This window comes from Myripristis murdjan, chromosome 5 (assembly GCF_902150065.1).
Source record: "Myripristis murdjan chromosome 5, fMyrMur1.1, whole genome shotgun sequence".
In the NCBI taxonomy this organism is placed as follows: Eukaryota; Metazoa; Chordata; class Actinopteri; order Holocentriformes; family Holocentridae; genus Myripristis; species Myripristis murdjan.
Genome location: NC_043984.1, coordinates 20,689,441 through 20,714,350, shown reverse-complemented (window position 1 = coordinate 20,714,350; position 24,910 = coordinate 20,689,441). Strand labels below are relative to the sequence as shown.

At 42.1% G+C, this 24,910-nt stretch overlaps 2 protein-coding genes across 2 annotated transcripts; both read right to left on the bottom strand.

Moving 5' to 3' along the window:
• Window positions 1-504: 504 nt before the first annotated feature.
• LOC115359800 (uncharacterized) lies at window positions 505-6,251 on the bottom strand. The gene is made up of 8 exons (XM_030052442.1): window positions 6,202-6,251; window positions 5,162-5,237; window positions 4,771-4,824; window positions 3,469-3,685; window positions 3,099-3,259; window positions 1,680-3,014; window positions 1,374-1,591; window positions 505-1,256 (listed from the first exon to the last, which is right to left on the bottom strand). Coding segments are annotated over exons 1-8 (2,133 nt in total). The 5' UTR covers window positions 6,204-6,251; the 3' UTR covers window positions 505-1,186.
• A 656-nt stretch (window positions 6,252-6,907) lies between these two features.
• Window positions 6,908-23,630, bottom strand: LOC115359799 (uncharacterized). Its single transcript, XM_030052440.1, has 10 exons — window positions 23,600-23,630; window positions 23,148-23,223; window positions 22,769-22,828; window positions 22,160-22,219; window positions 21,564-21,623; window positions 20,051-20,255; window positions 10,796-10,950; window positions 8,354-9,688; window positions 7,697-7,914; window positions 6,908-7,575 (listed from the first exon to the last, which is right to left on the bottom strand). Exons 1-10 carry the CDS (start codon window positions 23,602-23,604, stop codon window positions 7,506-7,508), a joined length of 2,244 nt encoding a protein of 747 aa, XP_029908300.1. The 5' UTR covers window positions 23,605-23,630; the 3' UTR covers window positions 6,908-7,505.
• Window positions 23,631-24,910: the final 1,280 nt, after the last annotated feature.

The following is a 24,910-nucleotide window of genomic DNA, read 5'->3' as shown; positions in this document are numbered from 1 at the left end:
GGCTCTTTTGATCGTCTTTTATTTCTCCAGTTAATTTTTGTGAAGACCAGATTAATGCCCATCTGGTATTAAGAGGAGATTTTGTATTTCTACCGTTAGAAGATCCGGTTTTGTAATGACTCAGTCGTAAGCGCGTTCTTTTCATTTCCTTGGGTTCTTCCTTAGCTGTTCCTGATCTCGCACTCTCCTCTCTGCCCTGCTGCTGCTAATGCTACCGTTCTGGTTGCTCTGATGTGTCCTTATGCTCAGCCTCTGTCCCAAAATGCTGCTTCTGTCAGAAGGTTGTCAGCCATATCTTAATGCATGTGAAACATAACAACAATCCCTAATGTAACTAGAATAACAAGTCCTTATTTTGCTTACCTGTCAGCAAGTGTTATTTTGATTTATGCTGTTGCACATGTTTTGTCTTTAATTGAGAGAGAAGTACAATCATTTTACATAAAGAACAGTTTTGCAAAATCATACATGCATTTTTGGAATTAAGTTGTTTTTGATTAGTCCTTGTTTTTTTTTTTTTTTAATGAAAAATGACATAGCTTTTATAGTACACAATGCATGGAGGCTCAGACTTTCTTCTGGAAAGAGAATAATGTTTAATTTTTGCTGGAGTACTTTACAAACTAAATAACAGATATTGTTATAAATAAAATTTTCAAAAATTGTACAGAAAGGAAGAAGCCTTTTGTCCTTTGTTTGCAAGCTGTGCATATATAGTTATGACTCAAGTGTTGATTGGTCAGTGTGAGTTCAATCGTTTATTAGATAGCTGTTCACATCCTGTAAATTAGGCAATGACCCATAACACAAATTAAATGTATGCATGCAAAAAAGCCATTCATTAAAGAAGAAGTATGCAGTAATAAATGAAAGCAAATACTACATAGCATACTACATAGTATCCAATTTGCCCTCAGGGTTCAATAAAGTATTTCTGACACTGATTCTGATTTTGAGAGCATGTACTCTAGCTGTTAATGCTGTCAAGTAAACAAATACAACAAAGCAGTCCTTACGTGCTTATGATGATTAAAAAATAATAATAAATTAAAAAAACATTGGAGAGGAGACAGCACACAGTATATTATTTTGAATTTCCAATAACCATTCTGAAAATATTACACCCCGGTCTAAATGAGACATGCAGCCATCCCTTGTGAGCTATGTGAGCTACTATGAACAGTCTTCACTCGATGCCTTTCGCCTTCAGCTTCTCTCTCACTCTGCCCAGGTAACCGGGGTCAGGGTATCCAAATCTGTGGAATAACACACATACATAAATATACAGTACCTGTGCAGTCAGGGTTGAGTCACAACACATGTGTAACATATCTGTAGACCAGCATACAAAAAACAAGATTTGGTTGCTTTACTTCAGTGGTCCTCCATAAGTGTAGGTCTTGTGCTCAATGTCGTTCCAGATCACCTGGTCCGACCCCCCGGTGTTTCTGGAGGTCCCAACAGTGAATATCAGTTTCTGATCAAAAGCTCTGCGCAGCAGTTGCAACACCTCTCTGCCTTCTCGGTTGTCTGGTAGATAAGCTGCTCTTATTACACCAATATGGGGCTGTCCAGGGTTAGGATGTTTCGCCTGAAAACAGAATGTGGAAGGGGGAGCCATAAGTGATATAAAATTACCTTTGGATTACTGTTACGGTGTCTTTAGTAAGTGCATTTACCATCTGTGTTCCACTTGGAATATTGTAAGTGATGACTATTGAGCCACAGTCTGGAAATCCAGGGAGGGGATGACGATGTGCAATCCATGACATAGTTCCATCAGGCTGGTCTCCCTCCATCTTCCCAAAGACAGTTTTACACAAGGGACAGATGGGTCCCATGCTATTCACTAACTGTGTCAGGCATTCCTCACAAAATTCATGAGAACATTTGATCTTTTTCTTGTTGGTAAATGTGTCCATGCAAATAGAACACGTATCTTCTTCTTCATTCCCTCCTGTCGTACTTCCTGCTGTAGCTCCCCCTTCCATTACTGCTCCACCATTAGATGTAGTGTGCCTTGAGTACTGAATCCTCTGCTTGTCCTCCTCTTTCAGGACAGGTCCACCTAAAATCTTCTCTAGCTCATCAACAGCAGGACCCAAGGTTTCTGGTAAGCCAGAGATTCTCCAGGCACCTGATTTCCCTCCTACTTGAACCCCAGGGTGTTTAGAAAGAAACTTCTTCAGCTTTTCTCCTGCATCTTGGGGCAGGTCAGGGGCCAGCAGGGGGCAGCTCATGGTTGATGTTGCAACCTTCTGGTAGAGGCACTGAAGAGCTCTGAGGGCATGGCTCTCAAGGGAAAAAGCTCCTACGGTGCTTGCAGCACGAGCTTTCACATTGACTTTACCCTGAGAGATCTTCAGTGGTTCAAACACCACATCAAATTTAGCCACGATCTGTGCTATTTTCTTATCAAAGACAGTGGTCATCCCATTCCAGTGGCTCTCATCTATGGTTAGTCCAGCAGAGACCAGAGGATCGTTAATACCTTTGTCAATCTTCTGTAACGCGTCATGAGATTCCCATGCAGTTGCTCCAAACAAATTGTCACCATTTATGAAGTCGTCTGAAGTTGTCTGTGGTGTTTTTAAGACTCTAAGGACATGATCTTGGCTCTTGCTTGGCCCATACACAGTTATTTCATCAGAGGACACAGAAAGTACAAGCTTGGCCTCGTTTGCCTGAGTGACTTTCAGTGTGTCCTTCCAGCCATCAGGATCTGCATGCCGAAGAGGGATCGTGGTGCCACTGGAATTACCTAAGCATGTCTGGACAAGGTTTGTAAACTCATTAAAGGCACTGTCTGGATCTCCTCCAGCTCCCTGCTTTGCTACAAAGGACACGTTTACATCAGCCATGATTTGAACCCCATGCTTCCTCTCGATACGTCTCATTTCCTCCTTGTAGGCCTGGCTCACGTACCAGAAGTGGCTCGGTGAAAGAGTGCACCTGATTGTCTCCTGTCCTGTGGCAGCAGCAGCTGTGCTAAGTCCCTGCTCTTGGACTTTCTCCTGAGAAAAAGATAGCACCTTATTTAAGTAATGAACATACATTTTATGCATTTAAATCACACTAATTTATGAAAACATACATACATCTTGTGCAGCAGCTTGAAACAGAAAAGGAACATCCACTGAGTTACTGCCTGGTATTTGAGTTTCCGGCTTTGATACTGAGATACTAAAATTCTTTAGTATGGCCGTTGTCTGGTCTTTGAAGCTTAGTTCAATTTCCTGTGAGACAAGCTCATTCAGGGCTTAAAAAAATAATAGCAAATGATTAATTAATCCAAAAAGACATATAAAGACAGCCTATGATACTGTATTGCAAGACCAATATTAATGGAGATGCTGCCTATAATTTGTTTGAATACACATAAAAGTAATATGCTTTAATGTTTACAGCAATTCATTGTTCCTGTCCATTTGTAAAAACTTAATAAAAGTAATTCCGACATAAACCTACCTGAAGTGGGTTTAATCATTATATCAGCTCTTCCATCTGGTGTGACAGTTAAAACATTGCAAGTCACATTTTTGTTGTTTCTGTTGAGCCAAGACTGAAGAGCTTTCTGTAGCTCTGCTTTTTTCAGTCTGTGTTGTTGTGGTCCATGTTGTTCTGACCACTCCAGAAAGGCAGCAACTTGAATTCCCTCTACATTCATTACTGAAGTCCTCTGAACCTGAAAACATGTTAATAAATAAGTACTGTTCTTAATTTGACAATAGTTGAAAAAAGCCTAGCTTGAGAAATGGGCCATTCAAGCCACAAGAATCGCACTGTGTGTGTGTGTGTGTGTGTGTGTGTGTGTGTGTGTGTGTGTGTGTGTGTGTAGCCCATGGCAGTGGTGGTTCTGCCTATGTTGCCGCCCTATGCGAAATTACTGGCTTGCACCCTTTCATGTTACTACTCCAACCCCCCCGCCCCCGTGGCACCATCAGGCGGCATCACGCGAGCCGGCCGCGGCACCAGCTGGCATCAGGCCGCTCACCTGTCAGATCCGGCAGACCTGACCGGGTGGGCGCGGTACCGGCCAGTGCCGCGGCCGGCTCGCGTGATAGGGTTAGGGTTAGGGTTAGGCCTTACCTTTCTCATGATACATTTTATTTTCTGCGCGGAAACCGTGCACCACGGTCACTCTTCCAGCTTGTCCATGCAGTTTCCCCAGAAACTGCACTTTTCTAGTTTTTTTTTCATTATTTTACCCCTGTTGTTGAAGTTTATTTAAATGAGTGTAAAAGGGCTTTACATGCCCACAAGTTTACAACAAACAGGACGACAACCACAATTTAATCCTGCTTTAATTAGTGCTACTGTTTTGCAAGTTCCTTGCAAACATTTTCCAATATGACAAACCAGGTCCTGAACATGGAATATGCTTAGTGTCCACATCTACCACCTTTTTTGAATTCTAGGACCTGCAACAGACTGAGTGGACTCTCAGTGAAAGCCTAATGTTTGCTCTCTCTCTCTCTCTCTCTCTCTCTCTCTCTCTCTCTCTCTCTCTCTCTCACACACACACACACACACACACACACACACACACACACACAGCACTTGCTTGATTTCAGAAAAATGATTATGGCAATATCAGAAGGGTTCACCATCTGACCTCCCTGAAGGTAGAAAAACAGTGGGGGCTTATAACGACCATAATAGTGTAACTACACCATAAGTAGGTAGTTATGTGTGAGCAGGCTTCCTGACATAGACATATTGTATCTACACTTCCAGTTCCATGTGAAAAATTCAATGACATACACATACCTCAGCTGCAAGGTCGTCAGGGTTTGCTGAAAATAGATATATGTCGTCTGAGGTCTATACAACCATGAGAGAGAGAGAGAGAGAGAGAGAGAGAGAGAGAGAGAGAGAGAGAAAACATTTATCTGTTTCAAGCTGAGATATGTCTTGACTTCAGATAATTATAATCTGAACAAAAGCAGCTATTCATACTGAATAAAGATGACTGTTTTGTGTGTGTGTGTGTGTGTGTGTGTGTGTGTGTGTTTTAACAGCTATGGGCCTAACACATGATTTTATTGCTGATGATGATGGTGATGATGATGATGATGATGATGATGATGATGATGACATTTAAATAGCGGTGTTACTCTTCAAGCGCTCAAAAACAAGTGAAAACAACACTCTAACTCACGTCCATTGGCTCATCCACCTCCGTCTCACTTAACCACTGTTCATCCGTCTCAGCTGACATTTTGATGGTGCTGTTCCTTTAATGAAACACAGCGCACATTTGCAACACTGACATTCCCCACGACTTCAACTGTCCAAACATGTTCAGGTGTCAAACTCACTTCCCTTAACTTATTAGTCTGTGTTTATGAGGGAATCACGTCAATTTTTGGTGATATGTTGAAGAAGTTGGCTGCCATCGCTCGATTCTATTTTACTTTCGTTTTTGCCAGTTGGTTCACAGACTTTAGATTGTATGGTAACAAACCCGTAACTCCTACAGGTCTATACAACCATGAGAGAGAGAGAGAGAGAGAGAGAGAGAGAGAGAGAGAGAGAGAGAGAGAGAGAGAGAGAGAGAGAGAGAGAGAGAGAGAGAATATTTCCAAACCTCTGATGAGAATTGTCCTCAACATTAGAAATTCGACCTTTGTGGACAGAACAGAATCTGTGATTTTGCAGCTATCCTTATTTCAGACATCATTCGCTCAATAGGCTACTTGAATTGCACTGATATGCCCGTTCTTCATGTGCTCAAAATCAGGTGAGGAATCAGTAGACCAACGATGGGCTCCACTTCAGACGTCTCAAATTGTGACATTTTGAGTTTTCTTCCCAAAACACACGGCGAAAACTGTGTGCTGAGGAAAATCTTATGAAATTATGCCCAACATGACCCTAACTATTTAGTAACCTGAACTGTTCAACCACCACAGTTCAAACATACTTACATAGTACCTGTTTCTTTACCTTATCTTATTGCAGAAATTATCTGGAAATGATACGTCAAATACTGACATGAAGCAAAACTGTCGCTCTATTCTCATTTTGGCTGTGACAGTTTTGTTTTTGTTTTTTTGTTTGTTTGTTTTTGTTTTTGTTTAACTGTTTCAACGCATAACACTTTAAACATTTTCTGCCGTGTGAAACTTTGACGTCGGATGGTTGCCTGACTAACCCAAGACCAAGAAAATGAGCTATAGCCCGACATACATTACTTACATTACTTCACGATCATGGGCGCTTCCCGGGAAATGAAAGCAAAAGTATCGCTCCTCTGACGTTGTTTTTGTCTACGCCCAGCAACGGTGATGACACTATCCGAAATACTATCCCTTGCTCTTTTCACCTCTTAATACAACTGGAAAGTACCTAGTTTCAACAGTCACTCATCCAAAAAAGGTTAAATAGATCTTCTACCCCCAGTAAGGCTACTGCATAAGTTTTGATACAAATCGAATGATACAGAAATATAGCCTATGATTATGGAAATAAGGTGTTGCCTCTACAAGACTATTTTGAGAAGAACACACGAAATATGAGACCTTAATTCCGTCAGACATTTAAATCGAGACACTCGGATCATTCACACATGCACACTCTCATCAGCCCTTCAGAAAATGGACACACATGCTTTCTGGAAGGGATGTGCCCATATCCCTGCTTGGATGAGAGATTTAAATATAGCTAACATTTGCATATTGTGTGGGGCCAATTAAGGGCCTCCAGCACCAAAGGGCATAAATGTGGAGACTGGAAACCCTGCTTGGCTCCAAGATCTACGCGGTCGAGTGAGATGATGACGCTGGGGAGCTGCTGGAGCAGGACTTAACACTGGACCAAGCAGGGCATATAATTCAAGCACATACACCCATACTGTTGATATATAGCTATGACAAGTGTTGACTGTTTGGAGGCTCAGGCTTTCTTCTGGAGAGCAAATCTTTATTTTTTTGCTAGAACTTTACAGACCCAATTACATCTATTCCTATGAATAAACTTTTACAATTTGTACAGAAAACAAGCAGATTCCCTTTGTCTTCCGTTTGCAAGCTCCACAGAGATAGTGATGAGTGTGTTGATTCATCAGTGAGTTCAATTATGTATCAGATTGCTGTCAGCATCATGCAAGTGAGGCCATATGTAGGACTATTCTAAAATCAAAATATATACTTGCAAAATTTACTCCCAAAAAAACCTTCTCTGAGTCACCAAAAAACAGAAGCCAGAGGTCATTTAGGAAAATAAAAACGCTCTAAGTGAAAACAAATATTATGCATTGTTACATATTTACTCAAGCTGTTATAGCAATGCTGTCAAATAAACCTTGTGAAAATAATCCTTACTCACTGGTAATACAAAGAATTACTGAATTACTGGGCAAAAGACAGCTCACAGTACACATATTATGAATATTATGTAGGCTATACTGCAATTATCATTCTGAAAATATTACACCCTGAATTATGAAATGAGACATGCTAGCCACAACCCTTGTGAGCTATGTGAGCTACTATGAACAGTCTTCACTCGATGCCTTTCGCCTTCAGCTCCTCTCTCACTCTGCTCAGGTAACCGGGGTCAGGATATCCAAAACTGTGGAATAACACACATACATTAGTAAATATACAGTACCTGTGCAGTCAGGATTTAGTCACAACACATCTGTAACATATCTGTAGACCAGCATATAAAAAACAAGATTTGGTTGCTTTACTTCTGTTGTCCTCCATGAGGGTTGGTCTTGTGGTGGATATCGTTCCAGGTCACTTGGTTGTCAGCCCCGGTGGTTCTGGAGGTCCCAACAGTGAATATCAGCTTCTGATCAAAAGCTCTGCGCAGCAGTTGCAACACCTCTCTGCCCTCTGGGTTGTTTGGTAGATAAGCTGTTCTTGTTACACCACTATAGCGTTGTCCAGGATTGGGATGTTTCTCCTGAAAACAGAATGTGGAAAATGAGTTATAAGCAATGTAAAAATAAATGAAGCCAAAGGTTCATAACTATGTAGAAATGAACGAAGACACATACGAGATAGGTCTGGCCAATATTCTGATACTATATCAGTACTGTGACAGGGGAGCATACAATCTGGGATTTTGAATATCAGCTTATCATTATATGGCATCAGTATTGTCTTTTCCTCATTTTTAAGGCTGTGTTAGTGAGGGAATGCAGTTTTGTGAACTTAGTTTGATCTGTTTTGTTTTTTGCCTCTACCTGCTTGGTCATCATAACCACATTACTCACACAACATCATCACAATACTGATATCAAGGTATTTGTTTGATTTTGTCAACATGAATACGCCCTAAAAGAAACATGCAATGGCCATTAAGGTGTCTTTACTTTAATAAGATAACTGTGTACATTTACCGTCTGTGTTCCACTTGGAATATTATAAGTGATGGTGATTGAGCCATAGCGTGGAAATCCAGGGAGGGGACGGCTATCTTCAGTCCATAACATAGTTCCATCAGGCTGGTCTCCCTCCATCTTCCCAAACACAGTTTTACACAAGGGACAGATGGGTCCTATGCTATTCACTGACCGTGTCAGGCATTCCTCGCAAAATTCATGAGAACATTTGATCTTTTTCTTGTTGGTAAATGTGTCCATGCAAATAGAACATGTATCTTCTTCTTTGTTCCCTCCTGTCGTACCTCCTGCTGTAGCTCCCCCTTCCATTTCTGCTCCACCATTAGACATGATGTGCCTTGAGTAATGAATCCTCTGCTTGTCCTCCTCTTTCAGGACAGGTCCACCTAAAATCTTCTCTAGCTCATCAACAGCAGGACCCAAGGTTTCTGGTAAGCCAGAGATTCTCCAGGCACCTGATTTCTCTCCTGCTTCAATCCCAGGGTGTTTAGAAAGAAACTCTTTCAGCTTTTCGCCTGCATCTTGGGCCTGGTCAGGGGCCAGCAGGGGGCAGCTCATGGTTGATGTTGCAACCTTCTGGTAGAGGCACTGAAGAGCTCTGAGGGCATGGCTCTCAAGGGACACAGCTCCTACTGTGCTTGTAGCATGAGCTTTTACACTGACTTTACCCTGAGAGAGCTTCAGTGGTTTAAACACCACATCAAATTTATCCATGACCTGTGCTATTTTCTTATCAAAGACAGTGGTGATCACCTTCCAGTGGCTCTCATCCATGGTTAGTCCAGCAGAGACCAGAGGATCGTTAATACCTTTGTCAATCTTCTGTAACGCGTCATGAGATCCCCATGCAGTTGCTCCAAACAAATTGTCACCGTTTATGAAGTCGTCTGAAGTTGTCTGTGGTGTTTTTAAGACTCTAAGGACAGCATCTCGGCTCTTGCTTGGCCCATACACAGTAATTTCATCAGAGGACACAGAAAGTACAAGCTTGGCCCCGTCTGCTTGGGTGGCTTTCAGTGTGTCCTTCCAGCCATCAGGATCTGCATGCCGAAGAGGGATCGTGGTGCCACTGAAATCACCTAAGCATGTCTGGACAAGGTTTATGAACTCATTAAAGGCACTGTCTGGATCTCCTCCAGCTCCCTGCTTTGCTACAAAGGACACGTTTACATCAGCCATGATTTGAACCCCATGCTTGCTCTCGATACGTCTCATTTGCTCCTTGTAGACCTGGCTCACGTACCAGAAGGGGCTCGGTGAAAGAGTGCAGCGCTTTGTCTCCTGTCCTGCAGCAGCAGCAGCTGTGCTAAGTCCCTGCTCTTGGGCTTTCTCCTGAGTAAAGAGATAACACATTACTGAAGTAATGAACATACATTTTATGCATTTAATTCACCCTTCTGTTGTCTTCGGGTCAAAATGACCCGCCACTGTGTTTAACAGCACAGAAAAATCCCCTAAATGATATTTTTTCAACTTGAAAATTGATGACTTTTCCTAGATTGACCCCTACATTAGAAAAAGTGAAGTGTTGCCTTTATTCACATTTCCACGTGAGCTGTACAAAAAACTGTACTAATATTGTCTTCGGGTCAAAATGACCCAACAGTTGAAATCACAGCCACAGAGTCAGTTACACACCACAAAAATGTGAGAATGCTTTAGTTCTGTCTAATATTGATCAGTAGCACACATAAAAATGACAAGACATGTGGTCTTTACCAACAGAGGGCCCTGCCTGTGACCAGCTCTGACCCAAGCAGGTGGCACTATAGATGTGAGTGTCAAGAAATGTGGGAACAGACAGGCTCTCAAGATCAAAATATAACAATGTTGCCACCTTGTGTGTGTGTATGTGTGTGTGTGCGTGTGTGTGAGCAGTTTCAGACCCTACAGAGACTAAAATGTGAGGGACAACAGGTGTGGGAACATACAGGCTCTCATGATCAAAATATAACAAAATATAACAATATTACCTTACTAATTCTAAGTTGAGACTCTGACCTGGTGGTGGCGCTAGAGGAAGAGGAAAGGTTATAGGGCCACCAAAATCAATAGGGTTCATCCTCAAGGTGTCATAAATATGGCCAGAAAATTTGAAAAGATTCAGATGAAAGCTTTTAAAGATACACTAATTTTAAAATTGAAAGTTTGACCTGATGGTGGCGCTAGAGGAAAGGTCATGGGGTCACCAAAATAAAGAGGCTTAATCCTTATGGGTTCATTAAAATCAGAGACATGGATGAATTTCAATCTATATCCTCTTTTGAAAAAAATTCAGATACAAATTTTTCCAGATATACTAACTCTAATTCAAACATTTGACCTGATGGTGGCGCTAGAGGGAAGGTCCTAGGGTCACCAAAATCAATCGGGGTCATTCTCAGGGGGTCATGAGTGTCCCCAGAAAATTGGAAAAGAATCAGATGAAAGCATACATACATCTTGTGCAGGAGCTGGAAACAGAGAAGGAACATCCACTGAGTTACTGCCTGGAGTTTCCAGCTTTGATACTGAGGTACTAAAAATCCTTAGTATGGCCGTTGTCTGGTCTTTGAAGTTAAGTTCAATTTTCTGCGAGACAAGCTTATTCAGGGCTTAAAAAAGAAGAAAAAAGGACACATCGTTAATTTGACAAGGATCATACTGTACTGCAAAATCAATATTAATGGCAGATCCTGCCGAAAAGTTTTGATTCTCATAAAAGTCAGCTAGAATAATAGTAGTTTGTGTTTAATTTTCTTTCTTCTCCTTATCCTGTTTCCCCTCTGAACTACTAATCCAGTTGCCTCTCTCCCGTCTGTGGGAGTGAACAGTGTCAGTACATGGGTCTTTCCCCTTACGACCTGGCATGCCTGTGTCAGGGTCTGTTTTATGTTTGTTCTGTTCATTTTACGCTGCTCAGTCCGTTGTTTACATTCTGTTTTTATCTAGTTATTCTCAATTGCACTCATTATTATTTATACTGGTTATTCAGTTGTTTACACTGTTTAGTCTGTTGTTGTACATTCTGTTTTATCTAGCTATTCTAAATTGCACTCATTACTATTTAGCTCCTGTTTTTTAGCACTAGTTATATAGACCATATCATACCAGTTATATAGACTATATTTATGTATAATATTTATATTTATATATACCTAAACGGTCCCACAATTCCATCTCTGCTGTAATCCGGAAGCCAAGCAACGACATTTCGTTGCCAAAATCTCACTGCTGTTTTTTTTTGTGCAATGACAATAAAAGAAGTCTAAGTCTCTAAGTCTAAGTCTTTATTTCCTGTTTTATTTTGAAAGTTTCATCTCCCCTTGTGTTGTCGCTGTGTTTACTTCCCTCTTTGTTCTCCTCCCGCTTCCTTTGATTATCCCAATGTGTTCCACCTGTCTCGTTGTCCCCTCTCTCCTGTGTATATAACCCATGCTCCCCAGTGTCTCAGTGCCAGATTGTCTTGTCTCTTAGTAGCAGTATTTCAGCTTTTTTTTTTTTTTTTGAGTATGAATCCCCATGCATGACCTGTTTGTTCCGAGTTTTTCCAAGTTTTGTCCTAGTCCCTTGTGCCTTTGCCTGAGATATAGTCTGCCTGGTTTTTGACCCCTTCTGCCTGTCGTCTTGGTATCTCCGCCTGTCTGTTTGTTTCTCTGGATTTTGACCAGGGGGCTATTCCATGAAAGCAGCTAAAGAAAGCTGCGCTTCCGTGATATAGCCTGGCTTGAATTAGCGTCAACTTTCACTAAAGCCTCAACCCGTTCCACTAACGCGATTCAGCCGCGTCAAGTCAGCGCTAATTCTAGCCACGTTTGAACAAGCCTCAAGTGTGCGCGTTCACGGGGCACATAAGCAGCCCAGAACAGTCGATTGTCGAAACGAACATACAACTGTCTCAAAAGGAGGGGAAAAGGAGAGCCTCGACATTTTCAGCGGCGGAGCAGACACTGCTGATCACAAACAGGGCCGGCTTTTGACATAGGTGGTACAGGCAATTGCCTAGGGCGCCATCTGCTGGAGGGGCGCCGCTAGCGGCCAGAGGGGCGCCGGAAGCAGGATTGTTGACCGGCGCGACACCGTCGGGATATGGAAATCAAAAAACTGGAAAAGGAAGTAAGTATAAATTTAAACACAACAGAAAGCCATGGTTTGGACTGTATTTAATGCTTTCATTCTTTGTCTTCACAGCTTGAACAAAATGATGATTATTGAGTTTTTTTTTTAATGGTTAATAGGCTAAATGATTTCAAAACTTAGGAATTTATATTAGCCTATATATGAAATTATAGGTAGGCTACATGTAAAAATCCAAATATAAAGGGATCATTCAAAAAGTGGGATGACCATGAATCCAATTGGGATTAACTGAAATATGTGTTCTTGTAAACGTCCCTCACCTGTGTCAACTCACCTCTTGGCTTCGGGCAGAAGAGAGGCGGATCATTGCAAATTGCGGGTGGGAAATAAAATAAGACGTCTTTTTTTTTTTATTTAACCTCATGTTCTTTTCAACCCTTTTATGTTCAACGCTTGTTGTTGCATTTGATGTATGACTTGTGCTATATGAATAAAATTTGATTGAGTAATTGATTGTTTATTCGGTTGATTTCGGAGACTGACAGTGATAACACATGATTTTCATTACGTTTATTTTTATTAAGTAAACACGTACATTCATGCTTGGTCACATTGTGGGAAATAGGCTAAGTCTGAATTTATATTTCCGAACACAGACAAGGTGCTACATAATTAAATTTGAATTTAATTAAATTGAATATGTGATGCCGGGGCAACAATACAGACGTGACGGAGCCGTCATTTGGGGGTCTGTTTCCGTCCGTCGGACATTCTCTGACACGCAGCTGAGCTAAGCCAGAGAATCTCTAATATGGGGAGAAGCATAGATATCTTAGTAAGGGTATTTTATCAGATATTTGACCAATCTGCCAACTAAATCGTTACCAAGAAATTTCTTCACCAATGTGTTTCTAAAGGTGTGTAATAACATGTACTAAAAGGTTGAAATTCAACTCCTGGGGGAAACCTCATAAAAAACTGCTTAAAGTTGGGGTACCAATAACCGATTTTTCAAAAATTCTAAAGTGCTTAAATTGGACTTGAGTAACTTTTGAGGGGTCAAACTTGGGGTTTTTCACGATTCTGAGTTGATTGCTAGCATTTATTTTTCACCAAGACCACTCCCTGGTGGAAAAACGGCCACACCCACTTTTCCCGCTCGACCGCGATCACCCCCAGTGGAATTACGGTGGAACTGCAACCAAGTTCGATACAATGGGGGTTAATGGAGAGTGGCAAGGTTCGTCGTAGACGGGCTCAGGTACTACTCTGGGTGCAATTTGATACAACATGTTCTCATGAAAGGCAGCGGCTGGGCTGATCAAACCAGAGACTCTACCTCCAACAGAGGGTGCAGCTGCACAGCATTCTCTCTGTGCCTACCTACAAACCCAGGACTGGATCCTTCTACAGAGCATGTCCCTGGACCCCAGTGACTATGGATGAACATTAGGGGCTCTAGGGCCCTATCTTGCGCCACCCTCTACCCGTTGCCACTACCCGCTATCCGTGAATTGCACATTTAACAGCTTCCACTATCCCTAAACGGTATCTTGCTACCCGCTATACATTATGCCGACTCCGTTATTTGCACCTGGAGCTGTGCCCGTGGGCGTGTTTTATACGCTTTCCCTACAATTGCTATCTTGAGCATACACTTCAGGGAAAGCGGACAGCGGGTCTTCGAAACCACCCACTATCCCATTTGGGCTTTTACAGGAGCGCGCCCAGGTGGCTTCAATACGCGTCCACTTGGACACATGTGGACGTGCACATGCGGCTCCACCTCCCGAATAAAAAGCCACCTTGCTTTAGCCTCAGTTGAACCCCTAAGAAAATGGCAGTGATAGTACTAAATCGCGACCTGCCTCTCTCCATCGCGGGTTTAGGATTTAGGATTTAGGATAGCGCAGCCTTCTCTTAAAGGCAATGGCACCTGGCACACTGATTGGTTTAACTGGCGTAACGCCCAAACCACACCTATGCATAATATAGTGGGTAGCGCAGGTGTTTTACGGATAACGGCAGGTGCGCAAGATAGCAACTTTTGAGGGGGAACACCTCTTACGCAATGCTAAATCCCCAAATAATGGGTTTAGGGACTCTGGCACAAGATAGGGCCCCTAGTTTCCCGGTGCGGCACAGGGTGGCGCAGTGAGGCGAACCCCCAGCAGAGCTAGTTTCAAGCAGCGCAACCCGAGGAACGCTCAGTTTGGTAGTTTGGCAGTCCAAGGTGTGCTGAGATGAGAGTAGTGTTGCAGCAGCGGGAGGTGTTGACAGATTCAGCTTGGCGTGGTGACAGTTTCATGCCAAAAGGCTTTGCCAAGGTGCGCTCAAAGCTCGCAATCTGAAACCAGGTCTACTTTCAGCGCAGCCGGTGTAGTGGAACTTTGGCAGACCAGCGCGCAGTGTGCACATGTCACCAAAACCTTACAGGCAGGTGTCCAGAATGTCAGGCACATTAACAATGCAATAAATACCGTCGAAATCCACTATTCAATGCTACTGTCTCAATTAGCACATACATTTATTTCCATATCGACTGTCCCGTCTAGGGTTGAGTACCGAAACACGGTGCCAATAGGGCACTGGTTCTGACGTAAATGGTAGTAATGAGACCGAATAAGAACAAAAATTTGTGCCTCATTTCAGTGCCGCCCTCTGGTGTTCCGGCATGAACTTGCGGTTGTTGAGCGTGACGTCAGCGCCGCTACTCAGCACACTTGTTGATCAGAACTGATAGTGAGAGGATCAATAAAGACGCTGAAGGCAAAACGCTCCAAGGTTTGGCTACATTTCACGTCTAAGGAGGATGCAGACTCTGCATGTAACAGATGCCTTAAAGCAACGTCATGCAAGGGAGGTAACACGTTGAATTTAATGAAACACCTGGCGACACATGGAGTTTATTTAAAAGCCGAACAATGCACCGTGTTTGATAATCTACGTCAGCGGTCCCCAACCACCAGTCCGCGGACCAGTACCGGGCCACAAGACATTCCCGACCGGGCCGTGCAGCCCGACTGTAAACCCCCCCCACAACACCCCCCACCCCCACCCACCCTGCGGTTGCGCACAAATGGCATGAGTTTATTATTACCATATGTTACTTGTATTTATATTGTTTAAATATTTAAGTTAATATTGTGTTCAATTTGGCCCTGGAAATAAAAGGGTATTGTTTTTTGACAAAGTGTGCGCATTTTTGTTTTTTTTTAAGTACCGGTTCAAAAATCGTTTAAGCACCGGAACCGTTTAAAAAATACCGAGTAGACACCAGTATCAGATATAACCCAACCGATACCCAACCCTAGTCCCGTCACAACTGATGCCAGATCAAAGGAGATTGACACCTTTTGGCATGCGTAATGGAAACCCAACCTGATCACCTGTCAGTCAAACAATGTGTCCAGTACGGTGATGTCTTTTTTCCAGTCATGGTGTCTGGAGCTGCTAATGTTAACTACCCAGTTCCTCTTCCAGATATATAAATATTCCTCACAAATCGAAAATGTAAAAGGCATCAATTCCTTGCCAGACTCTGGGCGTTTAGAACAGCAAATGTAAAAGCTTTCATGAACCGGATTTTGTTTTAATCTCTAGTGTGTTGTTGCATCAGTATGTGATGGAGACGAAAGTTGCAAAACAAATGTAATGTATTTAAATGAAGGTGGCGAGGATTATCCTTTGAGGTAAAAACATTCATTAAAAATGGGGGCTTCACAGTTAAATTTATATTTGCTTGTAAAAATCAATAACTTTAACAGACGGTGACAGAGCTGGAAAAAGAGATGCGAGGCAGGTAGGTAATGGAAAGACGGGAATGAGGAAGACGAATGTAAGGATAGATGGATGGATGGATGGATGGATGGATAGATGGATGGCAGCTCCAGCATCATTCCAGCAGCCAAGACTGGCCTCACTGTCCTGAGTGTGTGTTGCGGCTGCTCTCTTCCTCCATGTCAATTGTGTAAACGTTCATTATGTCTTCGTGCAGCGCATTTTAAAGGCGAGGACAGGGGCTCATTTGATTGGTTTAAAGTGAATCGGCTGTGTCAACCCCACTCCACGCCTTCTCTCCTCCCTTCCGCCGGTAGGAGGGACGGCAGAGTACTTGCGCCACGGCGCATGGCATGCCAAACTTGCAAAATCCACCTGGCCACACCCAGTTGGCGAAGCGCAGGTGCGCTGTGCCCCCGCCTCGCCAGGTCTGCGAAACTAGAGCCCTAGGTGTTCATGGTTATGAGCCAGTTCCAACACTAGACCCCATGGCTCCTGAGGAGCTACTCCAGTTCACAAACTGCAATTGTAGTGGAGATTGCAGCAACCAGTGATGCAGCTGCAAGTAATGTCAATCTCATTTTATTCTGTTTTTAGGGTGACTCTGTGACATCTGTCCAGGGACTACAGATGAAAAATAGCCTCTTGGCTAACTCTGGCGCATTTACAGTAATGTTAATTAATGTGCACTGTCCCTGTCAAACAAACAAACAAACAAACAAACAAACAAACAAACAAACAAATAAATAAATAAGAAGAATAGTGTCAAGTGCATCTCAGCATGTGGAGTTTGTAAAGGCATTACATGCAAGAATGTTATTCATGATGGTGTTGAAGAAGACTCAAACATTGACTCCTGAAGCATTTGACATGGTGGATCAGTATTTGCTCTGAGTATTATGCAACTAATTGAAATAAATGCAACTTTATATGTAGGCTAAATGCAAAAGTGGGCGTGGCAGTTTTTCCACTAAAAAGTGGTTGTAGTGAAAAATAAATGCTAGCAATCAACTCAGAATCATGAAAAACCCCTATTTTGTCCCCTCAAAAGTTACTTAAGTCCAATCTAAGCACTTTAGAATTTCTGAAAAATCGGTTATCGGTACCCCGACTTTGATCAGGTTTTTTCGGGGTTTCCCCCAGGAGTTGAATTTCAACCTTTTAATACATGTTATTACACACCTTTATGAACACACTGATAAATAAATTTCTTGGTAACGATTTAGTTGGCAGATTTTTATATGTTTCCCTTACTATCTATAATAAAGGCTAGATGTCTTACGGCGGAGTCTGTAACGTCATCACCGGGCGGCCATCTTACCACAGGCAAGCTCTCTGGCAGAATCTATGGTAACAGACGGAAGGTGTGTGATCTGCACAAACGTAAATACTCTTATCTCGCTGAAATCTTGACGGATTTACAAACGGTTTGGTTTCTTACAAACGTTATTAACGTGGCTACAATTCTGGATGTTTGACTGGAAGTGTAACAAAATTATTAATTAAATACAGTATTATAGCTACATCTCTGATGTTTATAACAAACCACGCCGTTTGAAAATCTGTAGAAAATTGAGCAAGTTATGGTTATTTAAAAGTACATGCACCACTACCACACAATGTTATGGGTGAGCGAGCTGACTGTGGCAAGATGGCCGCCATGTGCGGACGTGCAACTCCATTGGCCGGCAGCGGCCACGAGACATCTAGCCTTTATTATAGATATCTATGGGGAGAAGTGGCACTCTCGTCTAACTTCCGGGTCTCGGAAACACGTCTCTGTCCATGTGAGGGCGCTCGCGGGCGAGTGCAGAATGAATAGGAGTCTATGGGGCTACACCCCTAAAAATCCACTTTTCTCTGGAAATAATTTTTTGTCAAGTAATTTGAATGCTGTTTTCAAAAGTTGGGGCTAAAAAAATACACTCAGCTGAATATTGGATTTTTTAAGTTCACCTATATATTCTAAAAAGCCGTTCAAAAAGTGTGATGACGTCACACATTGAGAGGTGCTGCTTTACGGCGATTTCCAGAGCCCGTCTCCGGAGAGCAGACGGAGACACTCGAGAGAGCCCGCCTGTGCTATATTAGAAATTCTCTGTATACACAAATATCAGCTTTGATGGAAAAGTCCTCTTTAAGAGTGGGGTTTCCCGTTTCTCTTGGTCTTCGGGTGCCATCAAGTGGGATCCCTCGTCGTAAACAGCCGCAAGTCCGTCACTGACCAATCAGCATTCATTAGCAAATGCTAGCGTGTTATGGCCAACAACAGCCCAAACTGTAGGAAACTGAAAGGATATAAGTCCTCGCTAATTTCACTTTTAACCTATACTCCATACTGGACTTTCAGAAACTACAACAGTATTTGCGATCTTTCAAGCATAAACAGGAGTAAGAGACAAATTTAGCCGTTTAGCTCCATAGAGCCCCATTCATTCTGCACTCGCCCGCGATCACCCCCAGTGGAATTAACTGCAACCAAGTTTGATACAAAGGGAGTGGCAAGGCTCGTCGTAGACGGGCTCTGGCTAAGCTTGGCTGTAAGCCTGCCACGGAGCAGGCTAGTTCTGCTGACTAAGTTGCCATGGTTACTGAGCTGCAACTTATATAAGCCACTTTGATGGAACGGAACTCTCACTTAAATTAGCAAGGCTCATCGAAATAAGCCAGGCTATCCCGTTAGCCAGCTTGATGGAATAGGCCCCTGGACTGAAATAAATGACTTTGAGAGCTGTGATTACTTGCCTGCCTGTATTTGTGTCCGCCAGTGTGTATGTTCTTGACAGCCTGCCATCCCACGGTCCAGCTGCCTCCTGTCTGGCCATACATTAGCTGCGCCCTTCCCTGCCCTTTACCTCCTGTATACCTATTGTTTCTAGATGTTTTTCTCTTTCTTCTCCAAAACTGTCTCTCGTTTCCTTAATCGTTTTCCTTAAACGTCCACCGTGGGTCAAAGAGAGACCCACGTGGGTCCCTCCCTTTCACCTCCGAGCTGTTACTGTGACTGATGGCTGTGGCTGATGAGCACCTCTGTCCTGCTGCTGCTGTCTGCACTTGTCTTGATCTGTTTTTGTTTTTTCCCCTTTTTGGCTTCTGGGGTTTTGTGGGAGTTTTTCTTGGCCCCTTTGGGGGTTTATGCCAGGGGGTATTCTTTTCTACAAACTGAGCTTGTAAAGCCCTTTCAGACTTTAACAGTGATTTAGGGCCTGCTCACATTGGCAAGTTTGTCTCCGTATCGTGCTAAAGCCAAACCCCCCCCCTTCCCCAGTCCCCGGCTGGCCTGCGCTCACATTACCTAAAGCCCAAACGCGCCCAAGCTCGATTGCCCCCGGTATGCACGTCATCATGTTGAAATACGATACAAGCATGGCCCGACGACATTATAGATCAGTGTAGTTCAAATACATTCATCATGTCTTCCTTTTAACTAAAATACGTTTTTGTTCCTTTTAATCAGACATAGGGTGTTTATTTACCTTGACAGTTTCGGAGGTAACTTCCTCCTTCTTCAGCAAGGTCCGACTGACAGCCGGAGCAGCACCTGTCAGATCCGGCAGATCAGACCTGACCAGGTGCCGGCTGGAACCAGGTCTGCCGGATGTCCGCGCACACAGACTGCTGTACTTTCATTATAAACTGATTTTTGTTTATACGCGGTTGCAGCAGCACAATGGACAATGACACAGACAACACATTATTGACGATACGGAGCGATCACACTGGTCAAAGAATCCGGATTTTAGGGGCAAACGTGCTTGGGCACGGATCAAACTTGCCAATGTGAGCAGCTCCTTAGAGCTCAAAATAAACTAGGAGTTGAAGTTGAACTTCATGAAAATCCCAACACAAACCTACCTGCAGCAGGTTCAATCATGATATCAGCTCTTCCATCTTGTGTGATATTTAAAACATTGCAAGTCACATTTTCTTTGTTTTTGTTGAGCCGAGACTGAAGAGCCTTCTGTAGCTCTGTTTTCTTCAGTTGATGTTTTTGTGCTTTATCTTTCTCTTTCCACTCCAGAGAGCAAGTGACTTGAATTCCATCTGTTTTGTCTTTAATCTGAAAACATGTAATAAATTAATAAAATTTTATGACTGAAATCGCACAGCACAAAATCCTCTGACCTCCAGTTGAATAAGTTTGGCTTGAAGATGATCTGTCATTACATCCAAGACAGCAAATGACATGGCTGTCAAACTGTGTGGTTCATGCTGATTCAGGTTAGCCCTTTAGAACTGGAATACAGGTCAAAAATACCAACAATGCTGTGTATAGTTTGTGGGTTCTGAAAGGAGGAATCTGTAATTGCATAATTGAAAGATTTTACTGCCATATTATACAATATATTTATAAGCAGTGTACGTCTTAAGTTTTGTCCTAATAATTAAAAAATGTAAAAGTGTAAATATCAATGAGTGTGAGCTGGTGGCTACACAAGTGGTGTAAAAGAAACGCAATGCCTTAAATTTTGCTGAAACTAACATACAAGTTTATAATATTTTTTTTCTGACTTTCTTTTTTGGAGGAGACTAAAATAGCTTTTACAACCAATTGTACTGCAATGAATTCATTTTGGCAGATTGCTTTTACCACAGAAAAAGCCTTGACAGTGTTGACAGATCACCGTACAGTGGCTAAGAATATGAACAGGAACTATTTGAGCAAGACGAGTTATGATGCAGGGCAGCTCTGACCTGGCACAGCAACAGATGGTGGTTAGCTGTGACGGTGTACTCAACTTTCCCTTTTCTTCACTGTAAACATTTCACTTTCACACAAATTAAATAAAACAGACTACCACTTATCAGTAGAGTTTTCAGTTCTCAGTATGATAAGCTCCTGGAGATGGAATAATGAATGATCTAATCCAATAATGACATTCACAGTTCTACAGTGGCCTCTTCCCTCGCCATTTTCAAATATAATTCACATTTTCAAATACATGTCTTGGCAGGTGTTCTGACAAAAAGTGACTGTCTGCCAAAAGTGATTGCCATCGGCACGCAGCCTGTTAAAGCTGTATCAACCACTTTATGAAAATCCGTATCTTCTTCTATCTGGATCAAACAGTCAAATAACATGAAAATACACATAACTTTATGTCCGTGATAATAACTATAACGTTTCTTGTAACAAACGTACAGAGAGAGAGAGACAGAGAGAGAGAGGGAGGGAGAGAGAGAGAGAGAGAGAGAGAGAGAGAGAGAGAGAGAGAGAGAGCGCAATGGGGGCATGTAACAACCCAGGTAAGACTGCCCTGTCACAGCAGGCATGTGACTAAGTTGGCTCTCTGTTTCAGCTGCCTGCTAAATCCATTTGAACAACGGTTATCACAACATTAGATGTTGGACAGAAACAGAAACCTACCTCGACAGCAGACTCTTGATGGTTTGCTGAAGGTTGATCAATTTGACCGTTGTTTGAGGTCTACACAACCATGAGGAAAGAAAGAGAGAGAGAGAGAGAGAGAGAGAAAAGAAAAAAGAGAGGTGTTATAGTATAATAAAGCATGACATTTTCATAGTTTGGCGAGTCTAATATCCTTGTTTAGGCCCACATTTGGAAACTAGACTGTAATTAACATGATTTACAGATCACTTTGATTGTGCATTATCTCACTTGCTCTGTGCCCCAGATTATAACCAATCCAGTCCTTTTATCTTTTTTTTTTCTTAGCCACAATTGTGATAGCCACAATACTGCAGACGGCAATCACTTTTTGGCAGGTCATCATGTTTTGGCACCTGTAACCAAACAAGTATTCTCTCTCTCTGTCTTTAACAAATGCACAGAGAGAGAGAGAGAGAGAGAGAGAGAGCAATGGGGGCATGTAACAACCCAGGTAAGACTGCCCTGTCACAGCAGGCATGTGACTAAGTTGGCTCTCTGTTTCAGCTGCCTGCTAAATCCATTTGAACAACTGTTATCACAACATTAGATGTTGGACAGAAACAGAAACCTACCTCGACAGCAGACTCTTGATGGTTTGCTGAAGGTTGATCAATTTGACCGTTGTTTGAGGTCTACACAACCATGAGGAAAGAAAGAGAGAGAGAGAGAGAGAGAAAAGAAAAAAGAGAGGTGTTATAGTATAATAAAGCATGACATTTTCATAGTTTGGCGAGTCTAATATCCTTGTTTAGGCCCACATTTGGAAACTAGACTGTAATTAACATGATTTACAGATCACTTTGATTGTGCATTATCTCACTTGCTCTGTGCCCCAGATTATAACCAATCCAGTCCTTTTATCTTTTTTTTTCTTAGCCACAATTGTGATAGCCACAATACTGCAGACGGCAATCACTTTTTGGCAGGTCATCATGTTTTGGCACCTGTAACCAAACAAGTATTCTCTCTCTCTGTCTTTAACAAACGCACAGAGAGAGTGAGAGAGAGAGAGAGAGAGAGAGAGAGAGAGAGAGAGAGAGAGCAATGGGGGCATGTAACAACCCAGGTAAGACTGCCCTGTCACTGCAGGACTAAGTTGGCTCTCTGTTTCAGCTGCCTGCTAAATCCATTTGAACAACTGTTATCACAACATTAGATGTTGGACAGAAACAGAAACCTACCTCATCAGCAGACTCTTGATGGTTTGCTGAAGGCTGATCAATTTGACCGTTGTTTGAGGTCTACACAACCCATGAGGAAAGAAAAAGAGAGAGAGAGAGAGAGAGAGAGAGAGAGAGAGAGAGAGAGAGAGAGAGAGAGAGAGAGAGAACATTTATCTGTTTCAAGCTGAGATATGTCTTGACTTCAGATAATTATAATCTGAAAAATAGCAGCTATTCATACTGAGTAAAGATGACTGTTTTGTGTGTGTTTTTTAACAGCTATAGGTCTAACACATGATTTTATTGCTGATGATGATGGTGATGATGATGACGTTTAAATAGCGGTGTTACTCTTCAAGTGCTCAAAAACAAGTGAAAACAACACTCGATAACTCACGTCCATTGGCTCATCCACCTCCGTCTCACTTAACCACTGTTCATCCGTCTCAGCTGACATTTTGACGGTGCTGTTCCTTTAATGAAACACAGCACACATTTGCAACACTGAAATTCCCCACAGCGTGATGTGTTCACGACTTCAACTGTACAAACAAGTTCAGGTGTCAAACTCACATTTACAACGTCAACTGGGCGCTTCCCTTAACTTATTAGTCTGTTTATGTGGGAATCACGTCAATTTTTGGTGATATGTTGAAGAAGTTGGCTGCCATCGCTCGATTCTATTTTACTTTCGGTTTTGCCAGTTGGTTCACAGACTTTAGATTGTATGGTAACAAACGCCTCACATGTTCAGCCTTTTTTTTGACTCTGTTCACTAAAATGAGTTTTGTTGCTGAATAACCACACACAGAGAGCCGAAGCAATTTGATTTACAAGAGGCTTACTTACTCCATGTCACCTAGCGTCGACTGCAGCTCACTCTTCCTTAGAGTAGAAATGAAAACGAAACTGTCGCCGAGTTTTTCACTTCTTGAGGGGGGTGGGGAAACAACCACAACAACATGAAACACTCTCATTAGTTTTGTTTTTATTTTGTTTGTTTGTTTGTTTGTTTATTTGTTTGTTTGTTTGTTTTTTATCCATGATTTAGAAATAAATGGTCATATTTTGCTCACCAGATATTTTTCTGCACGCAGAAAGGTGGAAGGATTTATGCTTAAGTGTAATATTCCTCTGAGCACTAGGTGGTGTATGGCACACGCCGAGGCTGGCCACAGGACATTTAAATTCATGCCAATGATCACAAATGTTGCAAATGTTTGTGACAAAGTTTTTAACTGTGCTCGGACCAAATCATATGGTTTGGTTTAATCTTGTGTTGAAAACTTAGTGGAAGTGATTTGGGCAATGGTGAGAAAATAAACACCTTATTATCCTAAGTATTGGTAAAACACAATGTGTTTCTTTTCTAATTCAGTAATATATGTATGTATATTTATGTAAGTATCTATACATCTATATGTATACACATACTTAGCAACTCACATACACACACACACAGGCTATATATACATATGTGTGTGTGTGTGTGTGTGTGTGTGTGTGTGTGTGTGTGTACATATATATATATATATATATATATATATATATATACACACACACTTTTGGCCTGTATACAGTACAGGCCAAAAGTTTGGACACACCTTCTCATTCAATGTGTTTTCTTTATTTTCATGACTATTTACATTGTAGATTCTTACTGAAGGCATCAAAGCTATGAATGAACACATGTGGAGTTATGTACTTAACAAAAAAAGGTGAAATAACTGAAAACATGTTTTATATTCTAGTTTCTTCAAAATAGCCACCCTTTGCTCTGTTTACTGCTTTGCACACTCTTGGCATTCTCTCATGAGCTTCAAGAGGTAGTCACCTAAAATGGTTTTCACTTCACAGGTGTGCCTTATCAGGGTTAATTAGTGGAATTCTTGCTTTATCAATGGGGTTGGGACCATCAGTTGTGTTGTGCAGAAGTCAGGTTACTACACAGCCAACAGCCCTATTGCACAACTGTTAAAATTCATATTATGGCAAGAACCAATCAGCTAACTAAAGAAAAACGAGTGGCCATCATTATTTTAAGAAATGAAGGTCAGTCAGTCCGGAAAATTGCAAAAACTTTAAATGTGTCCCCAAGTGGAGTCGCAAAAACCATCAAGCGCTACAACGAAACTGGCACACATGAGGACCGACCCAGGA